We start from the raw sequence: 18,937 nt of genomic DNA on the forward strand, positions 1-18,937 counted from the left end.
GTCGATAATCTTCCATACAGTCCCGACTTGGCTCCATCTGATTTTCATATGTTTCCAAAACTTAAAGTAAACCTTTGAGGACTTCACTTTGATTATGATGAGTTGGTGCTAGGAGGGGTGAGGTTGTGGCTCTGTCAGCGGAGTCAAAATTTTATAGTGACAGTATCAACAAACTCATTTCTCATTGGGAAAAATATTTTCATTGCCAAAATGACTGAAGAATAAAGATGTAGGATGCTAATAAAGTTTGATTTATTTTAAAAACTTTAATAAGAGTTTTCGCATAAAAAATTCTGATGCCTTACTTTTCAGCAGGCCCTCATGTGATGTGGCTGCTTTCATGCATGGACTTGCCTTTAATGGGTAGCTAGTGCTGATGACTGAGCTGGTGTAGATGTATGTGACAAGTTTTGACCTTGTATCTTCCACAGGATATGATCCAAAGAATAGAGAGTTGGGAACAGCAAGGGCATAGCATCAGACATGGATATTGCATAGTGTAGTTGAGTGCTGAGTTAGTTAGTTAGTTGGTTGGTTGGTTGCATGTTCCATAGATCAGTCACACGGTATGGAAGCCGTTAAGATGCGGAATGTGTCAAGTGCACAAGAAATGCACATATGATACAAGATTTTTTAATGGCACAACATGCATATGCTATAGTAATTGATTTATTTATTCCTATTCAAGAATTCATCTATGGTATAGAAGGAGTTGTCAAGAAGATATGATTTCAATTTATTTTTGAAGCTATTACTGCTGTCTGTCAGACATTTTATTTCATCTGGTAATTTGTCAAAAAATTTTATAGCAGCATATTTTACCCCTTTCTGTGCCAAAGAAAGGTTGTGTAAAGGATAGTGTAAGTCTTTCTTTTTTTCTGGTATTATAATCATGAAAACTGGTCCACATTGTCGAGAACAAATTTCATTAGTGAGTAAATGTACTGTGAGGCTGTTGTAAGAATTCCCAATCTTTTAAAAAGATGCCTACAAGACATGCGACTATGAACCCCACATATTATTCTAACCACTTTCTTTTGAGCAGTGAATACTTTTTGTCTAAGTGTTGAGTTACCCCAAAGTATTATTCCGTGTGACATCAGAGAGTGAAAGTATGCAGAGTATGCTAGCTTACTAATTTCTATTTCCTCAAAATTGGCAATTATTCTGATTGCAAAAGTTGCTGAACCTAGTCACTTTAGAAGATCCAAAATATGAATTTTCCATTTAAGATTCTCATCTATATGTACACCCAAAAACTTAGTATGCTCTACCCTGTCTACTGACTTATATTGATGTGTTATATTTATTGAAGGGACTGTACTTTTTGCAGCAGAAAATTGGATGTACTGCGTTTTTTCAAAGTTTAGAGCAAGCCCATTTGCAGAAAACCAATTGATGACTTTTCCAAAGACCTTATTCGTATCAGTTTCAATTGGAGTTTCTTTTACTAGATTAATAATGATTGCTTGTATCATTAGCAAACAGTGTCAGTTCAGCTTCTTGTTTCAGATAAGAAGGGATGTCGTTCACATATATCAAGAACAGAAGGGTCCCATGATTGTACCCTGTAAACACCTAATGTAATTTCACCCCAATTAGATGAAGTGGCAAACTTATTTAAATTGCTTGACCCATACAAAGAAACTTTTTGTTTCCTGTTCTGTAGGTATGACTTAACCACTCATATGCTATTCCATTTATACCATAGAATTTTAATTTCTGTAACATAATGTCATGGTTCACACAATCAAATGCTTTGGACAAGTCACAGAAAATTCCTGTCAGTGACATTTTACTTTTTTAAAGACTCTGTTAAGTGGACAATAAAATTGTATATTGCTGTCTCAGTAGAACAGCATTTTTGAAATTCAGACTGTGATTTAGTAAGTATCCCATTGCTGTTGAGATGGCTAACCACTCTTGAGTACATTATTTTCTCAAAAATTTTTGAAAATGCTGTAAGCAAGGATACTGGCCAATAATTATTGACATCTGTGATGTCCCCCTTTTTGTAGAGAGGCCTGACAATGGCATATTTTAACCTGTCTGGGAAAATAACTTGAGTTAGTGATGCATTACATACATGACTCAGAACATCACCTGTAATTGCTCCACATTGTTTTAATATCTTACTAGAGATGTCATCTATTCCAACAGAATATTGATTTTTCAAAGATTTAATAATTTTACTTATTTCATTAGAGGTTGTTAGGTGACACTTATTGTGACTAAAATTTTTCAAAACTGACTCTTCCATGTACTGCCTGGCTTTTTCTTTTGAACTATTCTCACCAACTTTTTCTCCTACACTTAAGGCATGGTTGTTAAATACATTAGCTACTTGTGTACTGTTGGTTAGGATGGTCTCATTCTATTTAATAGTAATACTACTTACCCCAGTGGTTACTTTTCCTGTCTCTCTTCTAACAACATTCCTGTAGTAACACTGTTCACGTTTACGTCGCACTTCACTTAGCGTAGACCGGGACTGTGTCCTAGGCATGCCCGATGTTAACTGACTGGGCCCGGCCCGTGCTGCCGGAGTTGTTGTTGTTGTTGTTGTTGTTGTTGTTATGCCGGCAGAGGTCGCGTCCGTATTCTCGCGTGCCCTCTAGTGGACGGGACTCTACTTGCAGCAACTACTGTCCATGACGCGCTGTGCCAATGTGCGCCTCCCGCAATCTTTCTGGTGGCTACAGCACTCCTCCTCCTTCGGGGGGTGCAGCCACTGTGATACACTGCGTCGGAAGGTGGAGCGTCGGGCCGGAGCGATGACCTCCACATCCATTGGATGGCCGGAGTCGAGGGGATCTGCCAACCCTCGAGCCGGAACCTTCGAATACGGCTGGAAGTGACCCACACGAAGAGCCCCCCGTCGTCCCACAACCGGAGCCCGGGACAGAACGGGCGACAAGCTGTCGAACGCCGGATCCTGTTCCACCTCGGAAGGGTCAAGCCCCAGTGGCGGGGACGAAGGGGAAGAGATGACCCCAGGTGAACCACCCTCCTGAGAAACCGGGCCTGCTAGGGGGGCCGACTCTTGCTGTGGCATCTCGAACGATGGTGATGCCGGTGCTGGAGCTACTGGAGGCTGCCAAGGCTGAGAACCATCGCAGTGCGGCAGAGGCACAGCGGGGAGAGGAGGCAACGTCCCCTGTGAAACCAACACAGGTGCCGGCAATGGGGAAGCCGGTGTCCGAGAGGTCGGAGGGTGGGCGCCCGAACATGGATGGAGCTGATTTTGGTGACGACGTACCACCCAGTCCCCCGCCTGCAAGGTACAGAGCCGGCGGCCATGTTGGCGCAGGACCACCGCCGGTATCCAACGTGGATTGCGACCAAACCCACGGGCCCGGACTGACGTACCCAGTGGAAAGCCAGGCACTCCGTTTTGTGAAGACTGGCGAGGACCAGGCCGGAGGAGGTGCCGCAGAGTCCCAGGTTGACGCCCATGGAGGAGCTCTGCGGGGCTGCGTTCTCCCATTGGTGTGGTCCGGTATGCCGTAAAGAAAAACGTCAATGCTTCTTCCGCAGGAAATTCGTGCACATACTTTTTCATCTGCGTCTTAAATGTGCGCACCATGCGCTCGGCTTCCCCATTTGATTGTGGATGGAAGGGGGGAGAGCAAACGTGCCGAATACCGAAGCGCCTACAAAAATCCTGGAAGGTCTGCGAAATAAACTGCGGTCCATTGTCCGAGACCAGGGTGATTGGCAGACCTTCCACAGAAAAGATTTTTGCTAGTGCCTGGATTGCAACTTCTGAAATGGTTGAGGAGCAGCGAACCACATATGGGAATCGGGAATAAGCATCAATGACAATGAGCCAAAAGCCATTGAGAAACGGGCCCGCAAAATCGATGTGAACACATTCCCATGCTTGGGTTACCGGCGGCCATGAAGAGAACGCTGCCCTGGGAGATGCTTGTTGGCTCGCACACTGGGAACAGGCGGCCACCAAGTGCTCAATTTCTCTGTCAATACCTGGCCAGTACACATGTCTGCGAGCCAAGGTTTTAGTATGGGAAACACCCCAGTGCCCTGCATGTAATAGCGTGAGGACCTCCCTTCGTAAACCTGCAGGAACAACCACGCAAGGAGCTGTATCATCAGTAGCCAGAAGGAGAACTCCTTCCAAGACCGAGAGGCGGTCGCGTAGAAGAAAATAATTACGAAGAGGGTCCGAGGCCCGGCCCGTAGGGCGGGAAGACCACCCCTGCTGAATGAGGCGAACTACTTGCTGGAGAACCGGATTAGCCGCCGTTTCCCTGGCTACTCGAGAACTAGTGATTGGGAAGCCATCAACCGCTTGGCGGGACGCCACATCCAAATGAAAACACATAATCTCCTCTCGATCGAACGTAGGATCCGGGCCCACCGGAAGACGGGAAAGAGCGTCGGCGTTGGCATGCTGTCCTGTAGGGCGAAAATGAATGTCATAATGGTACTTAGAGAGGAACAAGGCCCAGCGCTGTAGTCTGTGGGCCGCCCTATCCGGAATCTGAGAGGCGGGGCCAAATAACGATATTAACGGCTTATGGTCAGTAATTAACTGAAACTTTGTGCCATACAAGATAGGGTGAAACTTGGTAACAGCGTAAACAATGGCCAAAGCCTTCTTTTCCACCTGGGAGTAATGGGCCTGCGCGGGACTAAGCGTTTTAGACGCAAACGCCAGTGGTTGCTCGGGACCATCTGCATTGCGATGGGCCAGGACCGCCCCCACCCCATACTGCGAAGCGTCTGTAGCCAGGACCAACGGCTTATGGGGATCAAAAGTAGCCAAACAAGGGGCTGACGTGAGGAGGCCTTTCAACGAGGTGAACGCTCACTCGCATGCAGGCGACCAATCAAAAGGAACACCCTTGTGCAGATGGCAGTACAGGGGGTGGGCTATAGTGGAAGCCATGGGAATGAAACGGTGGTAATAGGCTATCTTGCCTAAAAAAGCTTGTAACTCTTTCAGTGATGTGGGCCGAGGAAGGTTGACGATACCTTGGACCAAACTTCCTAGTGGCTGGATGCTGTGCCGAGATATGGTGTAGCCCACATACTCAATGGACGGTTGGAAGAAGGTTGACTTATGCAGGTTGCAACGCAAGCCCACAGACCTGAATTTGAGAAAGAGGGTGCGAAGGTTGTGCAAGTGTTCCTTCGTGCTGCGGCCTGTGACAATTATGTCATCCAGGTAATTAATACAATGAGGGATTGTCGACGTGACATGCTCAAGATAACACTGGAATATCGCCGGGGCACTGGATATTCCAAAGGCCAACCGCTGGTATTGGTAAGGCCAAACAGAGAGTTGACGACCGCCAGCCGTTTGGAGTCCTCATCAAGTGGTATCTGATGATAAGCCTCCGACAGATCGATTTTCGAAAAATATTGGCCTCCCGCCACACCGGAGAACAATTCATCAGCACGAGGCAAAGGATAGGTGTCCACCACCAATTGTGAATTAATGGTGGCCTTGAAATCGCCACAAAGACGTAATTTTCCCGAGGGCTTCCTTACAATATCGAGGGGCGAAGCCCACTCACTGGAAGAAATGGGAAGAACGACCCCTAGGGCTGTCATCCGGTCTAGCTCTCCCTTTACCTGAGGGCGGAGAGCCAAGGGGATCTGCCTCGCGCGTAGAAAACGCGGGCGAGCCGACGCCTTCAACGTTAAGTGAGCTTCAAAATCTGAAACACGCCCCAGGCCCTCCTCAAAAATATCTGGAAAGTCGGAGATCAAAGATTCCAACGATTGGTAGGGAACGTCTTCGGAGACCAACTGTATGGTGTCAGCGATAGAAAAACCGAAAGCTTGAAAGGCATCCAGGCCAAAAAGGTTAGCTGAGCTCGCATCACAGCCAACAATAAAAGTAATAGGCCGAGTGACTGATTTGTAAGTCACGTCGGAAGTGAATTGACCCAGTAGGGGAATGAACTGTTTACCATAATCGCGTAGACGCCGGTAAACTGGCGCCAACGGGGGCGATCCAAGGTTGGAATAAGTTTGTGCATTCAACAAGGAAACTGCCGCGCCCGTATTGACTTGCAGTTATAACCGGCGCGATCGAACCGACACCTCGATAAAGAGTTTGCGTGCCGATGCGTCGTTAGCCTGGCCCCATGAAACTTCCTGAATGTCAACGTCCATGTCCTCCGTACCTGCTTCCTTCGATTCTTTTGAGGCTGAGCGGCAAACTTTAGCAATGTGACCTTTTCTATTACATTTGCGACAAATGGCCCAACGCTGGGGGCACTCTGACCGATCATGATGTATATAGCACTAATTCTGTCCACGTGCCGTGCGGGAGCGGCCGTAACGGCCGGATTGTACTGCTCGCACATCGTCCACCCCTGACACAGTGGATGTGGCCGCGCTGCCCTGAACCTCCGCGACGTCGCACCACGCTTCCAGCTGTTGACCTGCTGCGTGAGAGACTTCATACGATTGAGCAATAGACAGGACTTCCTCGAGGGAAGGGTTTTCTAACTGCAGGGCCCGTTGCCGGACCTCCCTATCAGGGGCCGAACGAACAATGACGTCGCGTACCATAACGTGGGCGTACGACTCTCGCGACTGTTCCGTGACAAAATGACACTTGCGAGTAAGATCGTGCAGGGTAGCGGCCCACGCCCGGTAAGACTGATGGGGCTGTTTCTTGCATTGATAGAACTCGACCCTAGCCGCCACAACATGTGTGCGGCGGTGATAATATGAAGACAGCAATGAACACAATGCATCAAAAGACAAGGACGAGGGTTCCTGCAACGGCGCTAGCTGCCGCAAAACTTGATACAGCGAGGGAGATATCCAAGACAAGAAGACAGCATGACATACCTCCGCATCGGCAACATGAAACGCCTGGAAATGCTGCCGAAGGCGATGTTCATATGCGTCCCAATCCTCCGCCGTCTCGTCATACGGGGGAAAGGGAGGAGGGAACAGCGCTGGAGCAGACGGCGTGGAGAGCAACGCCGGAAGCACTTGTTTCATGGTGACCATGAGTTCCGTCTGCTGCGCAACCAAAACTCGCACCAAATCCTCCATGCCGTGTAGAAGCTGCGAAACCGGAACAACGACGCAACACGCGAAAGAATGACCCTACTCGTCGCCAATTGTGTAGTAACACTGTTCACGTTTATGTCGCACTTTACTTGGCGTAGACCGGGACTGTGTCCTAGGCATGCCCGATGTTAACTGACTGGCCCGGCCCATGCTGCCGGAGTTGTTGTTGTTGTTGTTGTTATGCCGGCAGAGGTCGCGTCCGCATTCGCGCGTGCCCTCTGGTTGACGGGACTCTACTTGCAGCAACTACCGTCCGTGACGCACCGTGCCAATGTGCACCTCCCGCGATCTTTCTGGTGGCTACAGCAATTCCATATTGGTTTGATTTTATTGCCAGAGTTGTTGATTTCTTCTCTAACATACATGTTTCTTGGTTTCCTTTTAACTTTTCTCAGTGTGTTACAATAATTTTTATAGTGCAAAACTACTTCTGGATCTTTACTAGTTCTTGCTGTGTCATACAGTTTTCTTTTTCTTTCTGGAGACACTTTAATACCTTTAGTAACCCAAGGTTTCATTGAAAGGTGTGTGGTGTTACTTTTAGTAATTTTCTTTGGGAAACAATGTTCAAAAAGAGATATAAATTTATCAAGAAATATGATGCATTTATCATTAGCATTTGGCTCATTATATACATCTCCCCAATTAACATTTCTTAAACTTTCTCTGAAGTGCTCTATAGATACCGGGTTGAGCAATCTCACACTTATACTTCATGGCTTTTGAACTGCACACCCTGTTAGGTTTTGTAAGTTAATCAGTTGTGCATCATAGTCTGACTACTGATTCTAAGTTATATGTTGTTAGTAATACGTCTAGTTTACTTTTCCTATCAGAATTACTTAGAAAGTTTACGTTGAAATTACCACAGATTAATAACTTCTACTTTTTGTCTGACACACAGCATAATAGGGAGTCAAACTTTTTTTATGAATTGCTCTCAGTCTCCTAATGGGGACCTGTACACTGTTGCTAATATCAGTACTACATTATCTAGCTGAAGTTCACATGCACAAATCTCAAAGTGCTGATCAACACAAAATTTGCTTACATCTGCAGTTTTGTATTTGTACCCTTGTTTTATGAAAATGGTAACTCCTTTATCCATCCTAGATCTACAAGAGTAAAGTGCTAAATTATACCCATTTATACTGACACTATCCATTCCCACAGTTACATGGTGTTCAGACAGACAGAGTACGTCAGTCTCATTTTTATTTTTGAGATCATCTAAACACACTAATAGCTCATCTACGTTATTTTTTATTCCCCTCATATTTTGATGAAGTAAGTTGATACTGTCCTTAGCTTTGCCCCTATTTACTGTACATGAAGTTTCTTTTATTCTATTTATCTTGATTGTTGTCTGTCTGGACTTTGGATTTAACCTAAAAAACCTGTCTGCCTGGACCCATTAACCACTGGGATCACCCCTTATGTGACTGTGGCCTCCCTTACAGTTTCTGTTAATAGAGAAGCTAACATGTTTTCCCCCTTCCTATTCAGGTGCAGGCCATGTGTAGTGTATCCCCACTTACCAATAGCATTAACTGGAACAACACTTACGTGAGATTTTGCTGGTGTCTGGAGCATCCTGTTCAGCTCAGTGTTAACATGCCTTACACCAGTGTTTACCCAGCGCTGATTATGGCACTGAAATACCTCCACAAACCCCACATTTGTGTGCCCAGTTTCTGCTCCTATTTTATCCAGGTCTCTCATAATACTGTATTTTGGATTCATAGCCAGGCTGTTTCCTGCTCCCCCAACTATAATTACCTGATCTTCCTTATCAAATTCCCTGCATAGCTGACCTAAGTTTTCTGTCACCTATCTAAGGCTAGCACTTGGTTTCACAAAACTTGTGACCTGGTACCCTGCACCTAATTTCTCCTGAAGCTGCTGGCCCACACCCCTCCTATGACTGCTGCCTATAAGCAAAATTATTCTTTTCCTATTCTGGTTTGACCCTGATCTGTCTTTTTTCTTTAAGCTAGTGTTCTGCTTCAACCTACTTTCAACTACATCTGGATGAGGCCCTTCCTCCACTTCAGATAGCAAGCAAAACTGATTTACTACTTGAATTTCTGGAGTTTTTCAAGTGTTTCCCTTTTTTGCCCTTTGCTTGCTACCTTTACCCATTCCCAGTCTCCTTGTCCTCCCTTAACCAACATAATTCCAAGTTCACGTTATCTAATTCAGCCTTAAGGGCACAATTTTTTGCCTCCTGTTCAGCTATTTTTCTGTCCTTTCTACAAAACCTACACTGCTGTGGAAGAGCCTCATTTTCTACCCTCATTTCCTCCCCACTACATTCGCCCAAATGAAACCATAAGTTACAGTCTACACAGAATACCCCCCTCTTTCAAATTTCTATGACAACTACCACATTTGTCACACATGGTTAATTTGACTTTGAAGTGATAACTCTAGTCAAAAACGAAAATCTACACTCATGCAAAATTTATGCCTAAAAAATGTAAACAAAACTAGCGACTACCATCCTTTACAAAATAATTCGTTTTCTATTTAAATATGGTCAGGAAAGCGAAACCTTCAATAGATAGCCTAGAGAAGAAGTAAATACACTAGTCTAAAATGTAATATTAACTAAATTAGCTCATATTTCAATATTAATCAGTTAACTTAGCGAGAGCTTCGTATATGTGCAACTTTGGAAGAAGTGGTAAAGACAGTAGGGTGTACGCTGACCAGATGTATTTCGACACCTCTATGTCATACAGAATTGACCACCACATGTCAAAAGATATAGACACACCAGTATGAAAGGAGATAGGAAGTATTGTATTGCGAGTAGCGAAGCAGTAATAGCAGAATTGTTTGGTCAGGAGAGTTCAGTGATTTCAAGCACAGTCTAGTCATCGGATGCCACCTGAGTAACAAATCCACCAGAAAAATTTCAGCCATTCTAAGGGTGCCCAAGTCGACTGTTGGTGAAGTGATTATGAAGTGGAAATGCAAAGAAACAATTACAGCTAACCAAGACCAAGCAGACCTTATCTACTGGTGGACAGGAACCATTAAGCATTGCAGAGGGCTGTTGTAAAAAATTGCATGAAATCATGGAGGGAATCACTCGTGAGCCCCAAAATGCAACCAGTAGTCCAACTAGCACAGTGACTGTGTGCAGGGAGTTAAAAAGAAAGGGTTACAATGGTCGAGGAGCTCCTCATAAGTCGCTCATTTCTGTAGTCAACACTAAGCCACACTTGAGGTAGTGTAAAGAACAATGCCTCTGGTTAGAAGATATGGGGAACAAGTCATTTGGAGTGATGAGTAACGCTATACTCTGTGGTATTCTGATGGAATTGTTTGGGTTTGGCAAATACCTGTAGAATGTTACCTGCCATCATGTGTCAGGCCAACAGTGAAGTATGGAGGAGTTGGTGTTATGGTATGGGGGGCCTTTTTCATGGTTAGATGTGGTCCACTTATTGCACCTCAGAAAATCCCAAATTCGCGAGGATATGAAGACACTCACACAATGTGTACTGTGTACAGTAGAGGAACAGTTCAGAGATGATGAGTGTTTGTATCAGTCATGAAACGGCATCTGTAAGAGAATGGTTTGTGTACAGTAATGTTCCTGAAATGGACTGGCTTGTCTAGAGTCCCGACCTGAACCCAATAGAACACCTTTGGGATGAAATGTGCATGTGACTAGGGCCTCCCATCAAGTAGATTGGTCACCTGGTGCAAGTATGTTTAGTTGACAGCACGTTGGCGACTTTCATGTTGATGAGAATGAAATTATGGTGAAGATAACACAACACCCAGTCAATGAACCGAGAAAACTTTGACCCAGCCAAGAATCGAACTCAGACCCCTTCCGTGGCATTCCGCCATTCAGACCACTCAGCTATGGAGGCAGACACCTTTTGGATGAGTTAGAATATCAACTTTGCTACAGACACGAGAATCCAATTTCACTACTTTCTCTGGTTTCACTGCTTGAGAAAGAATGGGCTGTCATTTCTCCACAGACATTCAGACACCTCAGAGAGAGAGTGTCGAGATGACACCTACATGTGCAAACACATTCTCGTCTGTGCTCGAAAAACAACACTAACAATCAGTGGCTATGAATCTGAAACATGTTGGACCTTCATTGAAATCAAAATTTTGACCGAAGGTGGCATATTATTTAATTATTACTAACCCCAAACGCAATACAGCCCTCTTAATATCTACCACCAGTGACAAAGATCTTAAAAATTAAGCACTTGAGTTTTTCAGTGACAGCAAAACTAACATTGACAAGAACTTAATTTAAACTGCAAATATAACAATATATGATATAGAAGTCTTAGCAGAGCTGATATAAAGTTATCCAGATGTACTTACAGACATCTTAATTTATCACTAGCTCTGCAATGAGATTCTTGCATGCTCCAAAGTCATCCCATCACCTTATCCACTCTCTTATCTGATGCCAGTGCTGTTTACTTTTTCTGACAGCCATCAAAAGTATTAAAAGTGCAATTGCAGCCCGATTTTATTCCATTGCAATCTCTTCCTTCACTCGCAGAACTATGACTGAAAAATCCCCACGGAAAGTGATCTCTCGGCTCCAGCAGATTTTCTCACCCTCTTGTGTATAAATGTTTCCAACATAAGCCCTTGCAAGACTCTCAGACACATACAGAAAGTACTCACAAGTAACTGTCAGTGAAAATTCACCCTAGTATAAACAATTCTGTGGGTGTTATTTGAGAGTAAAAATCTATTATGTGTATCTCAGTCCTTAAGTTAGAAACCTGAAGTGAGAGCAGTGAGGTTGTGATTGTATATGGAAATAGAGCAGCATGGAACTTGTTGATTGATAATATCTAAAGACATATTTTATGTTAAATATTAGTTAAAAATGAAAATGTTGACTAGAACTTTGCTTTTACTTTTACAGCCTTAACCAAGATTTCTCTTCAGACACACAAAGTCTTCCAGTAGAAGGCGAAGCTGTAACTGCCTGTTTTACACATAGTGAAAATAAGATTATTGTTGGTTGTTATGATGGATCTATAAATGTAAGTACCATGTTGCAGAGAATACTTCTTTGTTCTGTTTGCTGTAAATAAACTATCCGACTACTTTGTAGTATGAAGAACTCCTCAGATAAGCTATCACCTGTCACTGAAGAGCCTCATTTGTTCATTTCATAACCTCATATTGTATTAAAGTGTTCCTGATTTTCTTAATTCCTCAGCCTTCCATTATCTGCCTTTATTGTCTTTGTCAGGGGCCAGTAATTCCAAAAGGGCATCTGAATTCTCCATTTTGTTCCCTGCAGTCTTACAAGGTTGAAAGCATTGTGACATCATGCACATGACCTGGAATTTATAAAAAATTGGTGCAGCTCTCACAACCAAATAATAAAGATACATTTGCATGATCACCATACATTTCAGAAAGTTAACAAATCACTTCAGAAAGTTAACAAATACGCAGTCTCTGGCGTGATCTCTGTGCATCAAGTGCCTCCTCCAGGCACTATTGAGTATATACCTATTGTCACTAATGTAACTGTTATTTTTCATTCTAATACTGATTACATTTTGCATTTTAAATGATTGATTATCTATACAGATATGGCCCAGTATTGTTGTGTGTTCAAACTTAGCTTCATAAGAATTTTCTTAGCTACCACAATGTTTTTCAGATTTCTATATTTGATATTGTGTAGGTACTCAATGTGGTGTCCTGATTCTGTATCAACAGATTTCAATGAGGCTTGGAAGGAATGCTGTAAATGTTTTTCTCTAGAGGCCATAACTATTCATAACAGGGTACTACATCTGGTGCATCTCAGATCAGCCGAGGATTCAACCAACATTACTTATGTTGCTCCATAGAATGTAAGGAGCACCATATACTAAATTACCTCCATTACATCATGATGATGTCGGCTGGCTAAGCAGGGGGTTAAGACAGAGAACCAAAATGTGTGTTCATTTCCTAGTGCTGTGAAATGTGAAAACAAAATTTCAAATGGCAGTTATCAGAAGAAGAACAATTGTAACAAAGGGACAAGAACACAACCTGTAGATCAACATTTATGAAATCTTCCACTGAAGATACCTTGCAAAGAATATAGCCGAAACATGTATGCCAGAAAAAATGCGTTTTATTCAGTTGTGATTCAACAGCCCCAAAGTAACAATTATCAACATACTGTAGTATTATATGCTACAGGACTATGAAAGCTGAAGAGTAAATAAAGTTTCGTTTTTCATGGTTGGTGATAATACTTACAGTGAAGGCAGCAGTACACTTTTTATAAGCAGGAGCCTGAATACCTCCCTTTTTTAGACTATGCTGTTGGAATTTGTTAAAGATCACTGTAACACCTTCTCATTAACTGAACAAATTTATCACAAATTGTACATCTCTTTCTTTAAACTTTTGTAAGTCCTTCAGTCAGTCTAACCTAGAACAACTATCAGACAAGCATTTTTTCGGAGTAACTCACATGAGTGTCATGTAAGCTACTTCCTGTGTTGAGAAGCTGTGCTGGGAATCCTGTGAATGAACTGCAGGCTGTTGATGGTCTATCATGTGGTATTTATCTTTTATATTTCTCCGAACATTTATAAAGATGTTTTAAGCTATGACATAACCTCTACCTGTAAACTGCTCATATAGCAGTACAGATAACTTCATATGTCATTAACATGACTGTGCATTTGATCCTGTGTAGCTGGAGGTGCCAGTTGTCACAAGAAAGGCTTACCTTTTCCTCTAAATACTTAAAATGATTGTTCCACTTTATATTTACTCAGAATGGTGATGCTGCAATATTAGAATAATGTGTAGACACATATGATTCATCATATGCTGCTCTCTTCAAACCAAACATTGCAGGAGGGATTTGTCCAATGATGTACATTACTTTGTAATTGCTTACGTTTATTGAGAGCTTCTAGGTGCAGTGCAAACTGCTGATTTCTGAAAATGGTTGTGGATATCACAACAGTTCTCACGAGAGATGACATCTTTATAAAGGACAGCCCTGACTTCAATTGAAGCCTAATGTTACATTTGTTTTGGACGAGAATACTCCATCTAGATAGTTATTTTGAGTTCCTGTGCCTTTAGGGTTTGTGGAAGTACACTATGTGATCAAAAGTATCTGGACACCTGGCTGAAAATGACTTACAAGTTCGTGTTGCCCTCCATCAGTAATGCTAGAATTTAATATGCTCTTGGCCCACCCTTAGCCTTGGTGACAGTGTACATTCAGTCAGGTGCTGGAAGGTTTCTTGGGGAATTGCAGCCCATTCTTCAGGGATTGCAGCACTGAGAAGAGGTATCGATCTCAGTCGGTGAGGCGTGGCATGAAGTCAGCATTCCAAAACATCACAAAGATGTTCTATAGGATTCAGGTCAGGACTCTGCGTCGGCCAGTGCATTACTAGGATGTTATTGTCATGTAACCACTCCACCACAGGCCGTGCAGTATGAACAGGCACTTCATCATGTTGAAAGATGTAATCGTGATCCCTGAATTGCTCTTCAGTGGTGGGAAGCAAGAAGGTGTTTAAGAGATCAGTGTAGGCCTGTGCTATGATAGTGCCATGCAAAACAACAATAGGTGCTAGCCCCCTCCGTGAAAAACATGACCACACCATAACACCACCGCCTCCAAATTTCACTGTTGGCACTACACACACTGGCAGATGATGTTCACCAGGCATTCGCCATTCTCACACCCTGCCATCAGATCGCCGCACTGTGCACCATGATTTGTCACTCCCCACAACGTTTTTCCACTGTTCAATCGTCCAATGTTTACGCTTCTTACACCAAGTGAGGCATCATTTGGCATTTACCAATGTGATGTGTGGCTTATGAGCAGCCACTCAACCATGAAATTCAAGTTTTCTCATCTCCTACCTAACTATCATAGAACTTGCAGAGGATCCTGACGCAGTTTGGAATTCCTGTGTGATGGTCTGGATAGATGTCTGCCCATTACACATTACGACCCTCTTCAACTGTCGGCGGTCTCTGTCCATCAACAGACGAGGTCTGCCTTTCCACTTCACTACCATATCAGAAACAGTGGACCTAGGGATGTTTAGGAGTGTGGAAATCTTGCGTACATGCGTATGACACAAGTGACACTCAAATCACCTGAACACATTCGAAGTCCGTGAGTTCTGCGGTGTGCGCCATTCTGCTAATAAACTCACTGCTAGATCTCCAAAATAAACACATACTGTGCAGAAAATAGATGTAATGCTGTCTTCAGGATTTTGTCATAAGGAACATTCATAACTGGTATTTATCAAGACAAAATCCTGCTTGTGTTTGCAAGAAAGTCTCAGTGGCTAAATAAGAACACACTACATCATATGTTGTTGGCCCAGTCTCTGGAAATACTGGCTGAGATTTAAAAGCCTATCACAGCTGTCCAGCTCTGGGCATCCTTCTCACTGATGGTGGAAAGTGCCCATCATGACTCTTAGAAAATGAGTAGGTTTTGCAAGCCTTGTATTATTCTGTGTGCTACTTGTAAATTAATATGCAGCTCAGAACTGTACTGAAATTACACAGCCCTGACATTACAATCAGTTCACATCTCCCTGCAGAACAATACATGTTTAGATTATCTGATGAAGACCTCTCAAAAAACAACTGTCCTGATGGTAAAAATATAACCACCCAGACACAAATACTTCCTCTAATGGCAATAAGAGACTGGGCTGGAGAGCAGTAATGTAGAGCAATACTTTAGATGAAGTAGAAATATATATGACCCATTAAGAAAAAAATGTAATGCACAAGTTTCATATTAGTCTACAGCAATTTTACCATATGCAACCAAAATTAGCAATTGTTATTTGTATGTAACTGACACGCAGTTCTTGAGGATACTGGTGATTCATCATATCAAGAATACTTGTGAAATTTTTTAATATTTGTGGGGTATTCATCCAGCAGATGTGATATTTCGGCAAGCCAACTTCTGACTTCTTACCACCTTCAGGCTTTCCTTATGACTGACTGTTTTCTGCTGGGCCCCTCCTTTGTACCTCCAATCCCTATGCCTGCAGCCTCCTGCCAACTGGCTCTGGGCTCGGACCTGGTGTGGTGGTGTGGGAAGTGCAACATTGGAGATCCGTCCAATGTTCTCAGATGCGCTGTGTCCAGTTCTGGATGCAGGTCTCTGCCGATATGGTGACAATGCATGTTGTCTTCTTTAACTGCCATGATGGGAGCAGATTTCCATGCAGATTGCTGGTGTGCTTTGACTATGCTCAAGGCCCTGCTTAATTGAAAGCTGCTGTATTTATTTATTAGTTCATCATGTAGTCACATCTCTACAGCCACTTTTAGAATACAATTCCAAAAAGTGTTGTACTGTTGCAACAACTTGGTGCCTTCTTAATGTGAGGTGTGCTCTGGGAGATGCAGTGCTCTGCCACTGCAGACTTTGTCAGCTGTTTGTTGTCTGTGTGGCATTTATACTCAGTGCATCTGTCCTGTACCATCCAGATGGTCTGGTCTACATAAAATTTCCCACACTTGCAAGGGATGCAGTAGACTTGCAATTTCTGGAATTCTAAATCGTCCTTCACTGATCCCAGCAAGGCTTCATCTTGGCAAGTGGACTGAACACACACTTGACATTATGTTTCTGGAATATTCTTTCAATGTTTGATGAAGTTTTCACAATATATGGGATAAATACCATCACAAGATTGTTCTCTTTGTCCTCAGCAGGTTGTGGTCTCGACTTCTTTGACCTTACGGCATGTTTTATCTGGCAGTTGCTGTAACCATTTGTTCAGAACGTGCCCCGGAGATGCTGCAATTTGGCCACTAGACTGCCATGGTCCAAGATTATACATGCTCTAATGTGTTTAGGGCACCTTCTCATTTTGAAGGAGCATGACAGCTAGAGGGATGCAAGTACAAATCTTTTGCATGATTTTATAGAAGATGTTGTGTTCTAGTGTGTCATTTGGTCTTTGCTTGATAGTACATCCAGAAATGGAAGGTCATTATTTTCTTTTATGTCCATTGTGAGTTTGATGTTTGTGCAGCAAATTAAGGTGTTGCATGAAGCATTGTAGGTGATGTCATCCATGTGGACAGATTATGAACATATCATCTACATAACAAAAAAAGCACAAGGGCTTGTAGACTGCTGATTCTATGGCTTGTTCTTAAAATGCCTCCTATGTATTGGCCATCACTCGTGATAGTGGGAAACTCATCACTACTCCATCCATTTGTTTGTAGAAAGTAGATTGACATAAGCATGAATTCAAACAGTTTCATTAGTTCCAGCCCTAACTCTTCTTGTATAAGGCTTAGGGAGACTCTTAGAGGCACTCTCAGAAAGAGAGATACCATGTTGAAGCTCACCATGAGGTCTTCTTGGCCAAGTCGGAAGTTCTGGAGCTGCTGCCATATAAAGGTAGCACCAAACAAAAATAAGTTATCAGGAATGCCTGAAGATGGCAAGATGTCATCTTGCTGAAATATCACACCTTCTGGATGATGACACCCTGCTGAGTACCTGAGAAATATTGCAAATTTTCTTATGGTGGGAAAACCTAAAATCACACAATACTTGTAGTAACACGATTCACGTTGTCCGTCGCACTTTTACATAGTGTAGGCCGGGAACTGTCTGCTAGGCATGCCCGATGTAAAACTGACTGGGCACGGCCCGTGCTGCCTGAGTTGTTGTTGTTCTGCCGGCAGAGGGCGCGGCCGCATTCTCGTGTGTCCTCCCGCGATCTTTCTTGTGGCTACTGCACTCCTCCTCCTTTGGGGAGTGAAGCCACTGTGATCCACTGCCTCGGAAGGTGGAGCGTCATGTAGTAGCGATGACCTCCACGTCCATTGGAATGCTGGAGTGGGGGGGGGGGGGGAGGGGATCTGCCAACCTTCGAGCCGGAACCTTTGAATACGGTTGGAAGTGACCCACACGAAGAGGCCCCCGTCGTCCCACCACCAGAGCCCGGGACATAACGAGCGACAAGCTGTCGAACTCCGGATCCCGTTCCACCTCGGGAGAGGCAAGACCCAGTGGCGGGGACGATGGGGAAGCACGACCACAGGTGAACCAGCCTCCTGAGAAACCGGGCCTGCAAGGGGGGCCGGCTCTCATCGGGGCATCTCTAACGATGGCGATGCCGGTGCTGGAGCTACTGGAGGCCGCCAAGGCTGAGAACCATCGCAGTGTGGCGGAGTCACAGGTGGGAGGGGCAGTAGCGTCTCCTGAGAAAACAACACGGGTGCCGGCAATGGGGAAGCTGGCGCCTGAGGGGTCGGAGGGTGGGTGCCCAAATGTGGACATAGCTGATTTTGGTTACGACGTACGTCTCGGTCCCCCGCCTGCAAGGTATAGAGCCGGCGGGCATTGCGGCACAGGACCACCGCTGGTATCCAACGTGGATTGCGACCAAACCCACGTGCCCAGACCAACATACCCGGTGGAAAGTCGGGTACGCCATTTTGCGAAGACTGGTGAGGACCAGGCCGGAGGAGGTGCAGCAGAGTCCTAGGTTGGCACCCGTGGAGGGGCTCTGCAGGGCTGTGATCTCCCATCGGTGTGGTCCGGTATGCCGTCAGGTAAAATGTCAACGCCTCCTCCACAGGAAATTCGTGCACATACTTTTTCATCTGCGTCTTAAATGTGCGCACCATGTGCTTGGCTTCGCCATTCGATTGTGGATGAAAGGGGGGATAGCAAACGTGCTGAATACTGAAGCGCCTACAAAAATCCTGGAAGGTCTGCGAAATAAACTGAGGTCCATTGTCTGATACCAGGGTGACTGGCAGACCTTTGACAGAAAAGATTTTTGCTAGTGCCTGGATTGCAACTTCTAAAGTGGTTGAG

General features: G+C 44.2%; 1 protein-coding gene across 1 annotated transcript in view; it reads left to right on the top strand.

Moving 5' to 3' along the window:
- The window catches only part of LOC124723222 (apoptotic protease-activating factor 1), a 282,007-nt gene that overhangs the window by 133,337 nt on the left and 129,733 nt on the right, over positions 1-18,937 (top strand). Inside the window, exon 11 of the mRNA XM_047248407.1 lies at positions 11,987-12,107. Within this exon, the coding sequence (XP_047104363.1) occupies positions 11,987-12,107 (121 nt within the window). The remainder of the gene's footprint in view (positions 1-11,986; positions 12,108-18,937) is intronic.

This window comes from Schistocerca piceifrons, chromosome X (assembly GCF_021461385.2).
Source record: "Schistocerca piceifrons isolate TAMUIC-IGC-003096 chromosome X, iqSchPice1.1, whole genome shotgun sequence".
Taxonomy (NCBI): Eukaryota; Metazoa; Arthropoda; class Insecta; order Orthoptera; family Acrididae; genus Schistocerca; species Schistocerca piceifrons.